A 19653-nucleotide genomic window follows, 5' to 3' on the forward strand; every position below is an offset into this window, starting at 1 on the left:
ATATTGCAGCCCCAGATTTTCTGAGGTCCTCTATTCTTCTGTCAACAGTACGCCTACATACTGCAGAAATAACAATCGCAAGGACTACATGGCGCTGCCACATAAACAGTATTTGAACACAGTTTGAAAACGCACTGCAGCAGAACGCGTTAGAAGCATAACATCTATCCTTGTCCAAAAAATTGGAAATGAAGTTAAAGGAGGTTTTCATTAAGGGTATAAACGGGGCATCCCAGAAACTACAGACACGACAAAACTGATGAGCATCTGGAATGGATGACACTTGATGTTCATGTGCTCTTAATAACTTCTTAATATGACTTCAGGAACAGGTTCCATTTCTGGAATGAAATATCCTCTATCACACTTCTAATTCATTAGCTAGCTCTAAGATGAAAGAAAAACAATACTATCCTAAATTCATTCATTTCTTCGATGACCAAAATAAAGAATGAACGAATGACTGCATGTTTGATTGTAGTACAAATGAAATAAAAGACTTATTCCTTTCAAATTATCAGGCACTTCTGAAATGCCTCTCCGGGCTTTCATTTAAGTTGATGTTTAACCTTAACTTCGTATAAGATGAAAAGGATAAGAGTGAAAAACAGAAAAAAAATTCCAAATGAGAAACACAAAATCTAGGAATCAAACATGCAACCATTACATCAAAAGCTTTAAGATTGTTTTTTGTTTACTTACATGTTATAAGGGAAAAAAAATCAACCAAACTTCAAAGGAGTCTGTTCCTTCAGAGCCAAGTGATTACATCTACAGCTGTTGTCAGCTGGGAAATGAGCATCTCTAGCTGTCTCTCCCCTGAAATAATCCCAAACTGCCTGTTGTTCCAAGCTGCGTTCAGAACCTCTTAGCGCCACCAACGTCTTCTTCGCAACGCTGTAGTTACAGCTCTTCTCTCCCCCATGCTTCTGTGACATTGCATAATACTGAGGTGTCTGCACTACTCTTCTACCATAGGCATGGATCAAGTTAGCACATGCAGGAAACAGAAGGCAAGGCGGGGGTGGGGGGGAGCCCAAATCCAGATGCTGTGCTCTTTGAGGCTGCACAGTTTCCTCAAACTAGCTTTTATTAGCAATAGCTATTGTTCATGTGGTGAGCAGCCCCAAATCACAGCTATAAAAACAAAAATCATTTAAATCCTTTTTACAACCAATTGCTAGAGTACATAGAGTAGATGCTACTTCCTAAATTTACCGTGGGTTTTTTTTTTTTGAATTCTACATTTATTGGAAAAATCAAAAGGGTCAGACAAAGAGCTCTGACAGTAATAGGCACTCTCCAACAGAAAGATGACAATCAATTACAAACCATTTGCAGAAATTGTAGAGCTGTCGCAGGCTCATTTACAGCTGCAGTTCAAGTCTGATTGCCTTTGATTGCCAAACTGCTTTCCCCCTTGCACCTAGAAAACCAGGGCAGCTTCAGCTCATTTTTAACAAAACGACACAAGTAGACCTGCATGTCATCCCAAGAACTGAAATGCAATATGGTATGGGCAGTTACTTCAAGAAACTGTGCACAATCTAGTAATACTGATAGACGTGACAGATTTGAGACTGGAGAGAGGCCAGGGAACAGACCTGTCTGTATTCCCCGCTTTACTTTGGAACTGCAATTGCAGCACACAGTTTAGAGCATCTGAGTAGTGCGTTCAGAGCAACAACTACTGTAAATTAATTGTTCCCTGTGTATTTAAATACTGCCAAGCTCTCCCTAATTCTCTGTCATCTAGTATATTTGACACAGGCAACCAGGAATGACTTTGGCAAACAAATCCTTTGTTCTTCTACTAAAGCAAAGCTGAAGTACAAAAATCTCTCCCCCCTCCAGCCATATGTGTACGGCTCAGTTGCGTACGTCCTTGCCGCAGGCTCGAGGCAGCACGCGGCCAGGAGAGCAGGCGCCCCGGCGCCCCGAGGCCAAGGAAGGGCCTGCCAGACCTTTGCTGAGCGCCGGACTGCCTCAGGCAGCCAGCGGCAAGGTCCTCCTGCACTGAGCCCGGGACTGATCTAATGCTGTGTGCTCACAAAGAAGGATGCTTTGACCCCAGAACATAACACACTCCCCTAAAGCAGGACAGTACAGAAGGCTACCTCATCCCTCCCAACGGAACAAGGTGTTTGGAGGGGACAAATCCAGTTTATACTTTCCTGGCTGCAAAGAGTCTGTGGGGGTGTAACCGGCCTGTAACACAGGATATAGATTAGCCCTGTGGGAACCCACAGATGGGCTAAAGATCCACAGTCACTGGGGAAACCACACACTGGCACCTGTATTGGACTGAAGGAGATTACAGAAAAATTCCAAAAGTAAAGGAGGGTCAGCTCCTCTGGGTAGGTATGGCACAATGGATCTTTCTTCATTCTAGTCTTCACAGTTTTTACGTTTAGCCGTATCTTTAGGTTTCGTCTGATTATCTTGTACAACCTAGTGCAAATGGTAATATGCTCCAGAACCATAAAAACTGCAATTTAATTTCTGTGACCCAATAGTGTAACACAACTGTTATCACACATCCGCTCTGAGACACAACCAACTCATCAGCAGAAGTAACAGAAACATATCCTTTGCCAAAACGGCAATGCCTAGTAAAACCACAGCCACAGACACGCGCACATTATCCATACCAGTATTTGGGTGGGACAAGAAAATACGCGCTTGAGTGGGACACAGGTTACAATTCGATGGACTTACTCTCTGAGCGATAACAACAAAAAATTGCCATTTCCAGAGCAATGCTTTCAAAGGTGGACACTAATTTTGGGGGTCCTCACCTCAGTCTCCAAAGTAGTCCTGATCTAAAGAAATAAAGAAATTCTGAGCATCCATTACTCCAGCTGAAGCTAAATGGTAACTGCAGAGGTATAACGGTGCTCCAGATCAGACTGTACCATTCACTGGTACAGTCAAACCCTGAGCCGCTCAAGACTGTGGTCCAGTCAAAAATTCTTGACATGAGATGTTACTACGGTCACTGCAATCTTAACATCATTAATGACAAGCTTAACATCCTAACAACAAGCCCCAAAGGAATCAGCAAAAAGAAAACTAACCAAACTGAACCAATTAAAAAGCAGCAGCAGTTCTACTATTCTGTCAAGATCTAAGTTCAAGCAACACACACAGACGAATTTGACAGTCTGGTCCTTAGATGCTGACCTGCCAGACTGATCTCAGGTTAATAAAACACTAAGCACAGCTACAAGTACACATTTAAATTTTTACCAGATTTGTGCCATACATTATGCTCTTCCCCACAAAACACAGCGTGCTAACACTGAGACAACACCGTCTTTTTAATTATAATGATCGTTACATCAAACATGTTCTTACCCTGAAAGTTGGATCAGTTTTTTCCCTGTGTGGCACTTGGTCCAGAGTGCCATCAGTACTGCTCCTTTTCAAGCTGGCTGTGACATCAGGTACATTACTGAAATCTGCATTTGAAAGAAAACAAGTAATTTAGAGGGTTACAGGACAGGAACAGGAAAAGTATTTGCTTTTATTTGTCAGTGTACAATAGAATTGCTATAGGGGCAGGGAAGGAATAAAAAATCCTCCCCTCTCTCTGAATATAACATAACAAGAGGTCAGAGCAAAGAGAAACGATGCAGACTATGCATGCAAACCCTTCTATTAAAACAGCAGCTGGACATCTAACACCAACAAGAAGCAATGTGCCTATCTGATTTACAAAAATAAACCTAACGTTCTTGCTAATGGCGTGCTTTCTAAGGTAGCATTTTCTACAATCAGCACACTCTGCGCCGATTGCTGAGCCAGCCAATGAGAATAATTAAACACACTCAGTTGTTCTCCTTGGATGAGCACGCTCTTCTGTGACTTCGTTCTGAATCCCTTAAAGAGATTTAAAAAGAAAAAGAGAATTTTGCCTTGGAACAAACATCACAGTTCATAATTCTGACAAAACCTCTTCTTGGCATTAAGAGTGAACCAATTTTGCTAAGTTTGCAGCCCACAAATACTATCGGGGACAATGCCAAAGCCGGAGTAGGTACTGCCCTACCCTACTTACTGATATGTTATAGCAGTGTGTATATAGCAATGTGTATATTTATGTGTAACGTCAAGATATATCCAACAATGCTGGGCATTTATATAAAGAGTAATAATTTTTCTCTTCCCATCTCCTCAACTGACTGCTTAAAATCTATAGAGACGTTTGCATGGAACTTCTACCTAAAGTCTTAGAGGAATGTTCCTCTGATTTTTGCTCTGCAGCATTGTGTTGAAAATCTAAGGCAGCCCCCAAAAACCTAGTGAGGATTGTTAACAACCGCAGATTGAAAAAATGGAATAAATTAAGGACTTTTTAATTTGCTGCTTTGTTTTCTAGCTTCAAAGCCTCTATGGTATAATTCACATCACATTTCCAACCTTCTCTCAACAGCTACAAATGCTGGACTTATTTTTAAGTGAAAGCTGAGATTTTCCTTTAATCACTGACTCCAGAAACTGAGGCTGTTACTGAAACAAATATTGCTTGCCTTGCAGTCAAATCATGAGAGCTAGCAATAATCAAATTGTGAAGGGCAACAGTAACTCACCACCTGGGTGTTTAAACCCTGAAGCAGGGCTTTTTGTTTGGTTTTGATTTTTAATCTGAGACAGTTGTTGTTTCCTCTCCGTCCTGTTGATTTGATGGAGAGCTACTGACTGAATTTCCCTTTCCTAGCTAGCTCAGAGATCACTCTGCAGTTGGCTGCCCAACCTCAGCACATCACTCTGGAAATGTGGCCGAGGACAGGGGGTTGCTGGTTTCCTGTCCCTGCAGGACACAAGCAGCTCCTGTCAGCACACATTCATAAAAACGGACCACAGTGGAGAGGGAAATGGGTATTTTAGGGCTGAAAAGGGCGCTTCATAGCCAGTGAAGAGCCTTCCTAGGAAGATAAAACACGGCAGAGAGATTAGCACTTCACAGGAAAGCCAGAGAGAAAGAAATGTTGCTCTCTCCATGTGCATGGTGGGGGGAAGTAACTCAGCACGATGTCATCTTGATAATCTACCTTTCCATGTGTTATTAAGGTCAAGTTTAACATCAAGGTTGACACTTTTCCCCAGCTGCCACGGACTCGATCACTCCATCCTTTACCCCTCCACAAAGAAGCAACATCCTATTGCTTTTCTCTCATCAATCCTTTGTTCCTTTTCCTCCTAGAGCGGTTCCTGATACTTCAGTGTTCCTATAGCATTCAGTACCCCAAGAGTTACCAGCTTTGCAGAAAATATCAGATTTTACACAACTCTCCCAAACAGCCACCCATCATCTTTAAGGACTTAACAAGGAGCCCATTCAACAAGGAGCCCCTTTCCACTGATTTCATTTATGCTTTTACCCTTATTTCTCCACTATGCACGCCTGAATAATTTTCTGCTGCCCTCCTGACTTTTAACCTTATTTTAATCCTCTCTTCTGTATATGGGTCCATATGAATGTCTACTGACTTCCACCACTGTCAACCATCAGTCCATTCAAAAGGTGAGTCAACCCCTAAAAACATGAATTAGCTTTTAAATAAGGTATTTCCCCAGGGGTAGGGCAATGCCGATGATATTGCTCCGCATTTGTACTCTCTTTACTTGCCTCCTGGATTTTAATATACTGCTTGTCCCTCCCACCTCCAACCAATCTGCACCTGAGACAGGTTTCACAGCGGCATAAAGGATCTACAATTTGATCTCAGGCAACTATCTAATGAGAATAAAACTATGTATGTCCTTTCCCCAGTTTTATAAGGTGGCCATTCAACTTACTAGTCCTTTAAAAAACAGGAAGCAAAACTAACTTAGTTAAGCAATAACAAGAAGGTATAAATGTGAGAGAGACATAAATAAGGGAAAACAATCAGCAGATAACACGAAACAGAACAAATCAGGAAAAAAACACCCAAAGTAGGCCAACAAAGTATTATATCTCTTTGTCCAGATGATACAACTTTTCCTCCCTTCACCCTCATCTTTATTTTTAATTTGTAGTCTATAGGACTGTCAGGGGTAGGTCTATATCGTCTTGTGCATTTTTATAGAATCTGCTAGTGGCACAATCTGTTTCTGATTGTAGTTAGGGTAACCAACAGTAAATGTCATTTTAAATAGTAGTAACTAAAAAAGTTATACGGAAGGGATCCAAGGTGAAAAATGACATCCTACTGCATGACGTATGCCAAACTAACACTAGGAAGGAAGGAAGGAAGGAAGGCTGGCTTCCTGATCAGTTTAGCATCCATATCCTGTCTCCCTTTCCTCCTTTTACTACGAAAGCAGACTTCCTTTGGATTTGCTCCTACATCAAAAGTATTCCCAAAGAGCAGAGAGCCATCAACATGAGCTGCACAGCTAAAAACCACACATCTCCACTGCTCATCCTCTAACCCATGCAAAGAAAGTGAGTATTACCTTAGCGAAGGGCCAATTTCAAATGCAAGGCCTAAGGACATGAACATAACAAGTTTAGTACCGAAATGCTCAGTATTTGTAGTACTAAATGAAAGGGGAATAAAAAAACAAACCATACAAACTGTTTTCTTTACACATTCAGGTCTAGTTTTAGCTCTACAAGTGGATTTATACTAACAAAGATGATCTGAAGTAGCAATGTGAGACTGTTACCTTATAAGGCTGGGCAATCACTCGCCTTTCAAGCAAAACTAGAACTAAAACTGTAAAGAGCGTATACAGAATTAAGAGAAATGTCACGGCCATGAGAGTACAGAAATCATTTCAGGATATCATATTCTGGATCTTTGTTGCAAATGACTACAGAAAAGTATGAAAGCGGATATACATTCCTAAAAATCATCAAAATGTTATGTTAAATCAGCACATCCTGACCATTTTTTTTTTCTCCAACCACCTCTAATGTTACTTTCCTCACTACGATTGCATTACTGACCAGTTAAAGAGAACACAGGCTACTTTGCTTGGAAATATATTGTCTGAAAGACTAGTATAGTAATGATGAGTATACCGTGACAAAGTTTGTCTATACAGCTCCATTACTGTAGTACATTACATTTATCTTATCAACATACTATCTAGATAATTCTATCTAGAAGAAAAAAAGGGTCTCATAATAAGTTGGGTTAAACAAAACTTGGTTTAAATCTTTTTAACGTAACTTTTCTCTATCACAGCCCATACCTTTGAATGCACACCTCTGCATTGTTTACACACAGACAGAGTCTGTTTAAATGTATATAACTTCCATCTGGGAAGGACAGGAACTTCAGAAGCAGATAGCTTCTTTTTTTAAAGCAAACAGCAGTTTCCCTAAACTAAAATACAATGCCAGCTTGTTCCTAGCTAGGAGAGTAGCAACCTCCCACATATCCTAAAACTCTCAGGGAAGCACAGGGGCATAAAGCAACTGTGTGAAAAGGTTACCTACATCACAGTAAACGCATACCAAACGTTATGCTTGGTTTCTAGTAACGAATGACAAAGAACGAAGAACCTACTCAGCACCTTCAAGTAGAAACAGCCTTACCAGGAGAAAAAGGTGTGCAGCATGCTTCAGGATTTGGACCAATAAATGCAAATGTTCTGATGGGTTTCCTCCCTAATGACATTACTTCTGCCTTGTTGTGTCTTACTGGCAGGCAGATACATGACTCACAATCATTCAAGAGAAATGATAGTGTAACCACTAAAACGGAACGAAAATATTCTTCCTAAATCATGCTCCTCACTACTAATTATTCAGTTAAAAAGTGGGCATATAGTGCACAGATGGGACAGTCAGTGAGAAAGACAAATACACACAGCACATTCAAGAGCTCTGAACACCTACAGAAACATCTCTCATCTCGGCGGTGATGTGACACACGTACAACCGGACAATACGGAAGTTATTCAAATGTTTGTGAGTGAGAAGGTAAAATGGAAACACATCCTCTAGCAGATGTGTGAGACAATAGTAATCTGTGCTACAACCCTGGCCAAGAAACTAAAGGAAATCAACGGCAATACATCAATACCAAACATCCGGCAATTCATTTACCATAAAGAAGCCATCACAAAATGCAAATGTTACTTATCTTCTTTTTCTGTTTCATTAAAGAAGAAGCCTTAATTACTTTCTAGTCTGTGCTGCTCTTACCACTTTAGCCACTCACTGCAAGGGGAAAAATTATCATGAGGAGCAAGGAGCAGCTAAGAATCTTGTTTCTTTTATAATTCTTTAGGACTTCTGTTTTACATTTTTATCGTCAATCTCAAAAATGTCAAATACTCTTCACAAGCATATTAAGTGTTATCAAAAGTCAAGCACTGTGTAGGTGCTGTAACCACCCTCTTTTTCAAAGTACAAAAAGAAGGTGTGTTTCCACTTGCCACTCTACTGAACAATAAAGTGGATAAAAAACTCCTTCTAGCTCTGTATGAGCAGACGACACAGCAAAATTAGATGTACCCAGTCTCTCACTCCGACACAAACTGGGAGTGCTGCAGAGGCATCATTTTCAGCTTTGGGCAGCAGCAGCAGGAGCAGTTCTGTGCATCACTTGATAAACATCTTCAGCAAGTAAAGAGGCACTTTCACAGGTACAGGCAGTCCCAACTTTGGTGAAAACATAGTGACTACACCAACATGGGAAACAGGTTTTCCATTCTGTGACATTTCTGAGATTTCAAAAACTGCTTGCTTTGTCTCAGAATTAAACCATTACATTACTGAGTTTTTTCTGCAAAAATTCTGAGAGACACAACAGAGCAAAAATAGCTTGATGTCAGGATATTCATCCACGATGCAGGAAGAGAGATGAAGTCTCCTGCTCTGTCAGATTCAGACAAGCAAGCTGAACCCGAGTCTCTGTTGTCAAAGGTAAAGTGGCTTGATTAACAGCTGATAGCTGCAGAGATCAGCTGATAGCTGCAGAGATGTGAGTTCTTCCTGGTATCCCAGTTCTACCTGTCCCACTGTTACTGTATCACCAAACAGTCATCACAACAAAGAGATTCAGACTCTAAAGTTCGCGGTAAAGCTAGTCCCATAGGATGAGAGTCATCCATTTCAAATCTTTCCACCAATATCTGAACATGCATACAAAGTAGAGGACAACCTTCAACAGAAAAGAGAGAGGCAGGACAGCAATTAATGATTAGAAAACGACCCAGTTTGCAGTGGGTGGAAACAGATCTACTCACGCACAGCACAGGACTAGCCTTCCTTCATCCCCTAACATCTAAAAACTGGCATATGAAATTGAAATTCAGGAACAAGGATGATAAATGATCTACCTGACGGTGGAGAAGAGAGGATGATGTTACGCATCCAGTTGAATAACATATACCTACGCTTCAAGAAGGAATGAGGACATGGGGGGAATTTGATCTAAGAAACTACAGCTCTATTAGTATAACCCAGACAGTAATTTAAGGCTTTCAATCAAATGTTCAAGGCAAAAATAAAGCCATAGAGATAAATGGAAAATTATATACATGCAGTAAGGATATCCTAAACAGATTGTGTCAAACTAATCTGACTTTGATTTTATATATATATATATATATATATATATATATATATATATAAATATATATATACACACACATACATATATATATGTATTATATATATTTATTTCTTTATCTATTTAAAGACAAAGACCACAGAATAGATCTAATCTTCCTGAACCTTACTGGGAAGAAAAAAAAAGTCTGTAATACCCCAAGGGAAGTTATTACCTGAAATGAAAAAGACAGAAATTAAAACAGGGTGGAACTGGCTAGCAAAGATAACAAGAGACTGGTCTGAAAAAATTGCTAGGCCTAGGAGAGGCTAACGGTAGATTTAGTAGATTTTGTCCAAGGTGGGTTTGGGGACCAATTTTACTTAATATTTTCATTATTATTTGTCTCAGCAAAGAAAATATAATAGGAAGGGCACTGATTACATATGCTGATCATTCAAAGTTAATAGATACCATCAATAAAGAGCGTGATTGGACTATTGTAAAACAGCTACAGGATGACCTTGAAGATGGAGCCACAGCTCCAAGATGAAATTCAACAGAATAACGTTTCAGGGTCTAATATGAACAACTCATTTTATAAGCTGTGGCTTATCAGCTGAAAACATGAAAGGAAGAACACTGTGGAGATGTAGGTAAAACACACGGTTGTGAGCTAAGGCTGCCTAAGCAAAGGTCAAAGCTGGCGCAAGCCAAATAGTTACAAAACTGGCCAGGAATATGTCCATGCTGGTAATTAGAAGACTGGCTTAGACCAATTACGATGCCTTCGTCTAGTTTGTAAAAGACAGATACCCAGATATCTGATCAGAGTACTTGATGGTATTTTAAACCAGTGGTATTGTTTGGTGATTCCAGATAGATGTTGCAAAACAGCAGTAAACTAGATGGCAACTTATTTCTGTGAAGCTAATGTGAATTTTGTAGTTGGAAAAATTATAACCCATAACTATGAGGAATTAGGAGGTCCAGCCTGTCCTCAAGGAAGGAATGCATTCAATATTTTCACTAACTCCCTAGTACTCTAGATACTGCCAATAACACACAACATAGCCAATCTTTAGCATGTAGAATATTTTTTTCTCTGTAGATTCTTCCATCATAGAGAGTTTCCATAACATGGCTGCATGAATAAGAAACTATGTTTGGGTAATGAGGTTAAACCAGGTGGAAAGCAGCATTTTTCATTGTTCTGTGAATTCTCCACACCAATCAGTAAATTATGACAAGCTTGCAGTTCCCATTTCTTCTAGCTGGTGTTACTATCAAGAGAAAAGTAAGTTTGCAAGAGAGCACAGCAAATGTTCCTAAAATTCCTGGAGCAAGTAATGCTAAGGCCTGACCCAAATCTCAGAAAGGTACAGAGCCTTGGTGGTCCTAATTCCTTTAGACTTACTGAGAACCAGGGTGTGGCAGATAAAGCATTCCAGCATTGCCTGGAGACAAGAAATATCAGCGTTGTGAACTCTAACAATGCTCCCTTGGAGACCAGTACTCTTACTTAACTTCAGTTAAATAGTTCGGCCTGGCAGGTTGCATGCATGTGTTTATTTCTCTTGCTCTGATAAAACTAAGCATATTTCAAATTTTCAGCAGTACCTAATCTTTTCCAACTAAGTTGAAAAAAAAATAGATATATAAGCACTCCCCTCTGTATTATTTTCCTTTCTGAAAGACTTCAAGAAATATCTTCTTAGCCGTTGATCAGAAAGAATCTATAGAACGGCTTTCAAGAGACATTCTTATAATCTTTAAGGAAGGTACCAGTTTTCACAAGAGGGTTACAAAACGTTTTCGGTTCACTAATTTAGTTTTGAAGAACTCATTAGTCTTGCTTACATCAGGATCATTCTCTGGTTCGGGTCACCCCTGGGATCAGCTCCGTGGAAGCGCCACTCAGCTACTGGACCCCAGGACAAGAGCCCAGGCAGCCTGTGCAGCCCTTTCAATTTTTGTTTAGGCTTCACAGAGCAGCTGCAGCTAGACGGAGAAAAACAAGAGTGCTCTCGGAGAAGAAGGCAAACTCCCATGAAAAATTCAGTAGACAATTTGGCTGTAGTAACTGTTCCATAATTGCCATTTGCGCTGGAGAAACTGCTAGTAGAAGTGAGGAAGGCCTCGATAGTGAGGTGTACAGGTAAAGCTAGGTAGAAAGGTTTAGCAGAGCTGTGATGTAAGAGCCCAAGAGGAGACTGGAGTTGCAACTAGTTGACCCAGAGTTTCCACTGTGAATGAAAAAAGTGTGGAAGGATCCAGAGTCTGGATGCAGACTGTTCTTTAAGAAAGACCTCATGTGGAAGCAAATTATTTGCTCTCTAAGCCCTCTTGGGCTATAGAAGGATGTTTATAAAGTTGGTGATAAGTCAGCTGGAAAAAAATTCAGAGCCCACAACATAATGGTCCAGCTCAAGCGATGTGCGGAGAGCTAATTTCCACCTAGAAAGACAGCACTGAAAAGTCCTACTTTATAGCACTTTGTTAATTTATTTCCTTGCACTTCACAGCACCAACAAGAACTTTCCCTCACGCTTATTATATCCCATCAGTACAAGACTCTATATGAAAAACAGCTTGCCACATATAGTGTTTACGGTGAGAGTTTACAGCTACATTTGAAGTCTAGACTCAAAGCTTTCTCCAGGGAGCTTCTGCACTAAGGAAGCAGATTCAAGGCAAGGTAGGTAGGCAAGCAACCTACTTGCAGCCAGGTATGTGAAATCTCCCTTGAAATATGTCATATCCTCCACCACTTCAAGATGAAAGCCAAAGCAATTTGCTGCAGCTTTCACTGAAGTTTGAAGCTGGGCAAATAACATGGATCCTAAGTGTAGATTCTCACTAATCTCCAGTTAAATTTTACAGAATTATGGGGATGTTCATGTCAGCTCAAGTTAGTGATTTTAAGTGGAAATTAGGTAAGCTTTTAACTATTGCACAGTGTCATTTCAGTTTTTTCCCTCAGTTGGCACTCACAGGCAAGTATTACCAATTAAGCACTCAAACTCCAATGCTGGAATAAATTCAAAACAATCTGCAGGCAATAACTGTGAAGCTACTCTTATGGCATTGGTATTCTGCAGTGGTCTATAGCTCTTACGCTGCTTTAGCTAAGAGTTTAAAAGTAGTAAAATACTAAATTCATGACGAATTCGAGATTTTTTTCCTCTTTCTGGCTAAGAAATTTTCAAGGTTTTTTTTTTTTTTTTTAAAAAGCTTTTGCCCTAACCTCAGAAGCTGAGTAGCTTGAATTCTCATGGCTAAATTAAGCTGACGTAAGTCTATTATTAGTAAACTATGGAGAAACTTCAGTTTCTAGAAAACTAAAACTAACCATGTTAGAGAAACACACTGGATGAAAACCATTCAGATCATTTTTATCTCTGTGAGACATTTTGGCTTTTATCACTTGGTTGTCCAAGTCATTTTGCAACTCAAGCTGGTGCTGTCTGGAAGGTGCATTCTCTGCTTAGCTTCACAGCTCTAACAATTGATTCAAGAAACTTCATTCAGAGAGTCATTCAAGATGTCAAATCTAGAAAGAAAATTAGAATACAGCTGTCATAACATCAGTTCTCCTAAAGAGGGATCTTAAAAACAGAATTAATAGATGCTTGCCACTGACAAGACTAATTACCAAACAAGAAATGCAGCCAGAAAAAAGAAATTGGCCAGACAATAAGGTTCCATTCAGAGCCTTTCTCATCCAGATGTTTTGTCCTCAGGGAGCAAACTATCAAACTCTACAAGGTGCTCTACGCACATGCTGATGGACAACACAAGCAGACTGCTTCTTTTTGTGGATCTGAGAGATCTGCAAGAGTCTGAAATGCTCAGCCAGGACAAGTTTCCTTTGTTCTCACCCTCCAGTGAGGAAAGTGATGCTTCTTCTTTAACCATTCCACATTTTCTTGTTTAGACAATGCCAGTATGTTCATGCAAATATTCTTGTATTGTACAGCTTGTTTAAGACATGTTGGACCACACACTGAACAGTGGCTTAGCTCCAAGCAACGACCTACTTCTGCAAGCATGACTTTCTGTAGGCTGCTTTATGCTCACTTTTCATTAATTTTTCCAAATATCCGTAGAAACATCCATTTTGAAGTTAGAGCAGAATCCTTTAGATCTCTTGGGAGTTCTTTTGTTGGTTAACTGTTCATCATGAAACAAAGTTATTTGACTCATTTGCTAATTCAGTAATCAATAGGAGATACAAATTAGGAATAATAAAGAAAGTAGCTGCCTACACTTCTGTAGCAATGCTTGATTACCCTTCACCGATATGTTTTTATAGGGTTATTTAACTTGCTAAACTTTTTCTGTTCAAGTATCTGCCAGTCAGACAATTGCTCAGGATTTTCACCTTTAAGATTAACACTGCACACTGGCTTCTCAAATTGTTATCTGAATATATTCTTTTCTTAAACACATAACAAATGTCTTCTTAGATACCATCTCACTGAAGAACAGTGTTAGCTGTACCTAATGCATCACACTTCTACTCAGAACTATTCTCCTCAACAGAACACTTCAAGCCACCTGCAATATGTTACGGTTACGCTAGGTAGACAAGGCGGGGGGGAGGGGTTCTAGGAAGGGGGAAAAGAGAGTTTCATGAACTCTCAGGAATGGATGGGTGACCCTTAACTATACATCCATTCCTTCCAACTTAGATGATAAGGCAGATCAGAGAGAGCAAAATGGAAAAAAAGGAAGAATTTCTCTGTTCCTCCCTTTGCTATGGGGGAAAGGACGGCAGACAAACTGCCCAGAGGCCCTGGTATCGGAGACGGGTGACCAGGGTATGAAGAAGGAAAAAGAAATGGCAGAGCCTGCATTGTGGAGTTAGCACCCTCGATGGGCATCAGCAAGGGCTGCAGCCCACCACTGCTATCAGGTCCTTCCAGGCTGGTCTTGGAGGATATGCAGGGGTGTTGAGCAATTTCTGCTGCTACAGTGGAGTTGCTTACACAGGACAGGCTTAGTTCCTTCACGGAGATCATCTGCATGTAGGAGAGCTGGATAATAAACAGAGCTGGCCTTGCACCAGGTATCAACTTTACCACCTTACGTGGTGCACTTTCTCCTCCATCTCAGATTTATAGGTGCAAAAGTAATGAAAACAGAAGCGAACAAGGGAAAAAGAAGTTGTTACTTCACAGTTCAGCAAGAATTTGTGGCTAGCTTAAGACAGTTAGTTTTTTATAATTACTCAATCTACGCTACCTCCGTGAAACACAGAACACCATCTGCTGTTTGGTATGCTTGAAATTATGCCAAAGATCCTGGTCTGTATGTGGATGTTTCTAGCTTTATCATTATTAATAATTCCTCTTGCTGCCTGTACTGCCACTCTATAGGGTTTAGTAGGATGGAGAATGTCATGATTTACACCTATGCATTGCCGCAGAGCCAGAAGGTGTAACTCCACAGGGTTTAATGGAGTTTACAACAGGAAAAAACAAACTGGCCCACTGACTTCACAGGGACTAAGTCACGGCAACATTTAGCAAAACGGAACAGAATGCTCTTTCAGTAGCAAAGCATAACAAAGAGCATTTTCCATTTTATAGTATAAACAGTCTTCTAATCTGCAGTGTACTCATTTAGCAGGAAGCAAACCGGACAGTTTGTCAAGTGCCAGTAAGAGCTCATTAAACCACCACTCTTGGGAAACATTCTGTATTACAAAACACGCAGTAGGCAGCAAGTGCTCCTTTGGATCCAGCTTATGAACAGGCAACCGCTCTCTTTGAATTAGTATTTACACAACTATAGTCCAAGGTATTACCAAAGGCCACAACAATTTTTTTCACAGTGACACAAGAGAGCACAGAACCAAGACGTTTGCATTAATGGCACAAAAATAACTGCAGTGGAAGCCAACGTAACACAGTTATCCAAGGATACGTTAAGCATATATCTCATCTTCGAGTTCGCTTTGACAAAAGCCTACATCATACCCTACCATATTTACCAAACAAGAAATAGCTTCCTGCTGAAGTAAATAGGATAACGAGTGAAAAAAAGAAACCTGACAAAGTTGTTGATCGTGCGATACATAATCAGTTATGCTACATAGAAAACTACACTACTACGCTAAAATGCTATACTATTTTTCTAGTGCGTTGCCTCACTCCATGCAAAGTCACTGAGTATCTATTATCAGAGCCAACAGGCAAGTGACAGCAATGTGTGCACACCAGTAAAACTAACAGATCTTCCTCACAGGTCAGGGCCCACCTCTAAAATGAATGTGGGTATTCTTATGACTAAGGATGCTAAGAAGCAATACTCGCCTCTGCAGACTTCAAAATAGTTTTATGTGAAACAATACATTTCTTTGATTCCTTGCATACAGGACCTGATTGCTTGCACACCTAGCGCAGTGAAGGCCGTACCTTACAGCAAGATGAGGAGAATTTAACACAGGAACTACAGCTAGACAAACAAACAGAGCACGATTTGGGAAGGATTACAAGTGGAGGTTATTTTAGAAATGTTTTCAAGTTTTGCTTACGGAATGCTTTAAACATTAGATTAAAATATGTTTATGATTCGCTTTAAAAACGATGGATAATTTTTCACGGGTTTACAGAAAACCTGGAAAAGGGAACGCAAACAGCAACAAGCAGAACGGTCAAAGCCAGCACTTCAGGCACAGCTTACAGCTATTGGCAACAGATCACAATACTTTCAAGTCCTTGTGGCTTTATCTCTTTTTCTTAAGAGGAGAAACACAGGTCCTTCTGATTCAGCTTGAGTTAGGGCAGGATATGCTCTTGTGTTACACAAAAAGGCACACACGGTGACGTGAGTAAAGCTGGTTGGCTGCACAGCCAATCTGTAACTATCTCCCTAGATTCACGTACAGCTTTCAATGGTATCTGCTGGAAGCTGAACAGAACAACGTTTTCTGGAGAAGCTGTGAGTAGCAATTAAGTGTTCTAGAGGCACAGAAACCATCCAGCTCTTTATGTTCATGTAAAAGGTATTTGAAACAGTAAGAGCCCTGGAAGTGAATACAAACCAATTGTTAATATTACTACATTTTTTAAAAGAACTTAGGCATAGCAAAATCAAACCTGTAGTGAACTGATGTGCTTTGCTTCTGGGTGTGTTTACTAAGATTAAAATCAGAAGCGGGTTTTTTCTTGTTAAACAAAAGAGCCACTTCTCACGGGAGGGTTCAAACCACAGATCACCTTCCTGAAGCAGTTGCATTTTGCGTAAATATCTCAGTTTTAAGTACACTAGGTCCTGAAGTATCATTGCTCCTCTCCAGCACCTCTCATAGCTACTTGCCAGACTGCATGAAGTCTGACTTTCACACTCTGGCTCCAGGCTTGCTTTAAACAAAGAGAAACAGCTTCATTAGGAGCAACTCAAATAGGCATGTCCCAAGACTACTGTGCCGCCCAGGCACAGGGGTATGCTTCTGAGGGGTGGGAAAGCACAGGGCAAAAGCCTTCGTCCAAAACAGTTAGCAAGAGGTGCTCTGAGGAAAGGTCAGCCGAAAAACAGCTTGCTGCCACTGAAAGTAACTCGCCTTTCAGCAACCTCTGCCCCCACAAACCTTCCTGCTCCCAGCTGCAGGCTCCTGCTGCTTACCTGCCTCTGCCCCTTGTCAGACCTCTGCACCAGCCAGTTCAACTCACTGAGTTTGCAGGAAAGTCAGGGGGGAAAAATAAATACAAACAAAAAGACAAACAAACAGAAAAAGAATTTTCTCCTGAACTAGTGGGTTGGATTGCTTCATGGAGGGCTCCAGCAAGTGCTAAGGCCAGCACAGGGGAGGGACCAGCGCTGCGTGGCTGGAAGGAAGGGCTAGCAGAAGAAGTGCAGAAGAGGAGGAGCAAGCCTTCCCCTTTTCAGTAGCAGCAGACTATCAGATTGTCTTCACTACTTATGGACCACACCTCCAGAAAGACAGGCAGGATAGGAACCTAGACCGCTCACAGAAGATACATGCCCTACACCAAAGATAAGGAGTGCAAGGGGGAGTGAAGAAACAGTATGTCTCTCTGTTTCTCCTCCTTTTTTTTTTTTTTTTTTTAATAATTCCCTTGCAATTTAGCTCCCCAGCCCTCCCAAATGAAAATGTATGCTCATGGAAGCTTTTTAAAGCATATCCAGACTGCCATCCTCCAATTTTTTTTAAATTCACTGCAAACTATTTACAAGTTAGGGTCGATTTCAACAGTGTCAGCTAACCAGAAATGACAGCTTTTTTGGCAAACAAAGCACTTGTGCGAAAAAAAAAAAAGCCCAACTCTGACAGCAGCTCACATACTGTAAATTGCTCTGCAATGGGTTTTCACACCTACTAATGCTTGCTTCTACCTCCTGCCTCAGCACTCTGTATCTATATCATTAACACACATGGAGCCACCCTAAAATTATGGTATTCTCTGCTGTTTATTCTTCAAACATCCATGCCATCTTAAAATGAGGCATCTTTTTCCTCCACATTTGTAAGAATTCCACCTCAATTCCCTCATTTTTATTACTTCTATACAAATATCTCTTTAATTTCCTTAGCACTGGAACTCAGAGCAAATTGCTCCGTTAATTCATTTTCCACATTTATGAGTATATTTTTAAAAGTGTTTCATCTTATTTCTTTTCCAGGATAAGCTTATTACTAGCCAAGTGCCTAAGCAGCAAGCACATAGTATTGCCATGTGGGAGGTCAAATTATATGACCACAGCAGCAACATAAGTCCAACACGTAGCCGCAAGGGTATGGCAACCTCTTGGGGAAAATGAATCACTCTTCCAAAAAATTCCCTGGGAGTGATTTTTAGGAGCGGCAGTTAGTGGCTTTGGAGAAAGTCAATCACTTCCCTTCTGTACAGTAAAAGCGGTCAAAGTCTGGCACAAGGTAAAATTGGATATTCTTAATACAGCAGAATGTGTGGGAAAAGGTATTATTCAGAGTTATGCTAAGCAGTTACAAAACTGTAAACAAATGTGGACAAACTATTACCACCCAAGTTATATAAAGCCAGTGATTTATAGGAAAGTCTGTTTTGCTTTTGCCTGGATGTTGCCACTAAGCAAACAGGATATTACCATGTGAACCTCTGAGTGCTGAGAATTTCCATTTTCCAAGCACTTTATTATTTTTAAACATATTAATCTTCATGGTATTTTGAGAAAGATAAATAGCACTAGTTAATTTTGTAAAAATAAGGAGGTGAATGCAGAAATATTAAGGTTTTTAAATTCCAGGTATGTACCCTTGATAAAAATTGTGCTTAACTTTTGAAAATCTCCCCCACTGCAGGAACTAGCTGATTTTCAAAGGCACTGCCTTGGCAGCTCAGGTGCAAAATGGACAAACACACATCAGAAATCGTTTTTGAAAACTCTGGTCTTAGGATTGACTCACTCAACTCCACCAAAGCAGACAGAACAGTGTCAACAACCAGATTAGAATTTAAGTATCCCTGGCTCCAAATCCCTGCTCAGATTATTAAACACCTTCTCTTCTTATCTAAAATATTAATTCAAGTTCTGAGTAAGTAAAAGGACACAGAACAGCTAAACCCTCCAAGATTATCTACTAATTCAAAGCCATGCACTTTCTTCTGCTTCCATTTGAACATGATCAAGTGATCAGTAACTAAACACCAGTACTCGCTAATTCTGTAAACATCACAGTCTTGCTCACGAAGCTTAATTTAGAACAATTTGCTCCCTTTCAGAATAAAATGGTTTTATTCTGAAACCATATATATTCTGCCTTAGCTGGTTTTAAGCAGAAAAGCAAATATACTATGTCCCTCTATGCACTAGTGCTTAAAGTACAATACATACTCCAGTAATTTCCTATTATAATGCAATATTTGCACAGATTGCAAATTTATCCCTGAGGAATGACGAATCTAGTGAATGGGCTTACATATTTATCATACTGAATACTCCAGGTAATGCTGGCCTATGATATCAAGGCAACAAGCTGAATAATGGCTCTGGTATAATTATGTAATTAATTAGCTCTATCATAATTTTTGTTTTATGACACTAACTTTTATATGCCAATAGTCAATTTAATGGCATTTGAAATTGAACTAAGGCCCCTGAGAGAGATGCTACTTACTGTACCACAAAGCTTGTATTCAGATTTATT

General features: G+C 40.2%; 1 protein-coding gene across 9 annotated transcripts in view; it reads right to left on the reverse strand.

The window, feature by feature from the left end:
• Nucleotides 1–19653, reverse strand: part of TIAM2 (TIAM Rac1 associated GEF 2) — a 180072-nt gene that overhangs the window by 28651 nt on the left and 131768 nt on the right. For all 9 annotated transcript variants that reach the window (XM_068938646.1, XM_068938647.1, XM_068938639.1 and 6 more), the window contains one exon: nt 3358–3461. In XM_068938646.1, coding sequence (XP_068794747.1) covers nt 3358–3461 — 104 coding nt within the window. The remainder of the gene's footprint in view (nt 1–3357; nt 3462–19653) is intronic.

This window comes from Struthio camelus, chromosome 3, assembly GCF_040807025.1.
Source record: "Struthio camelus isolate bStrCam1 chromosome 3, bStrCam1.hap1, whole genome shotgun sequence".
Taxonomy (NCBI): domain Eukaryota; kingdom Metazoa; phylum Chordata; class Aves; order Struthioniformes; family Struthionidae; genus Struthio; species Struthio camelus.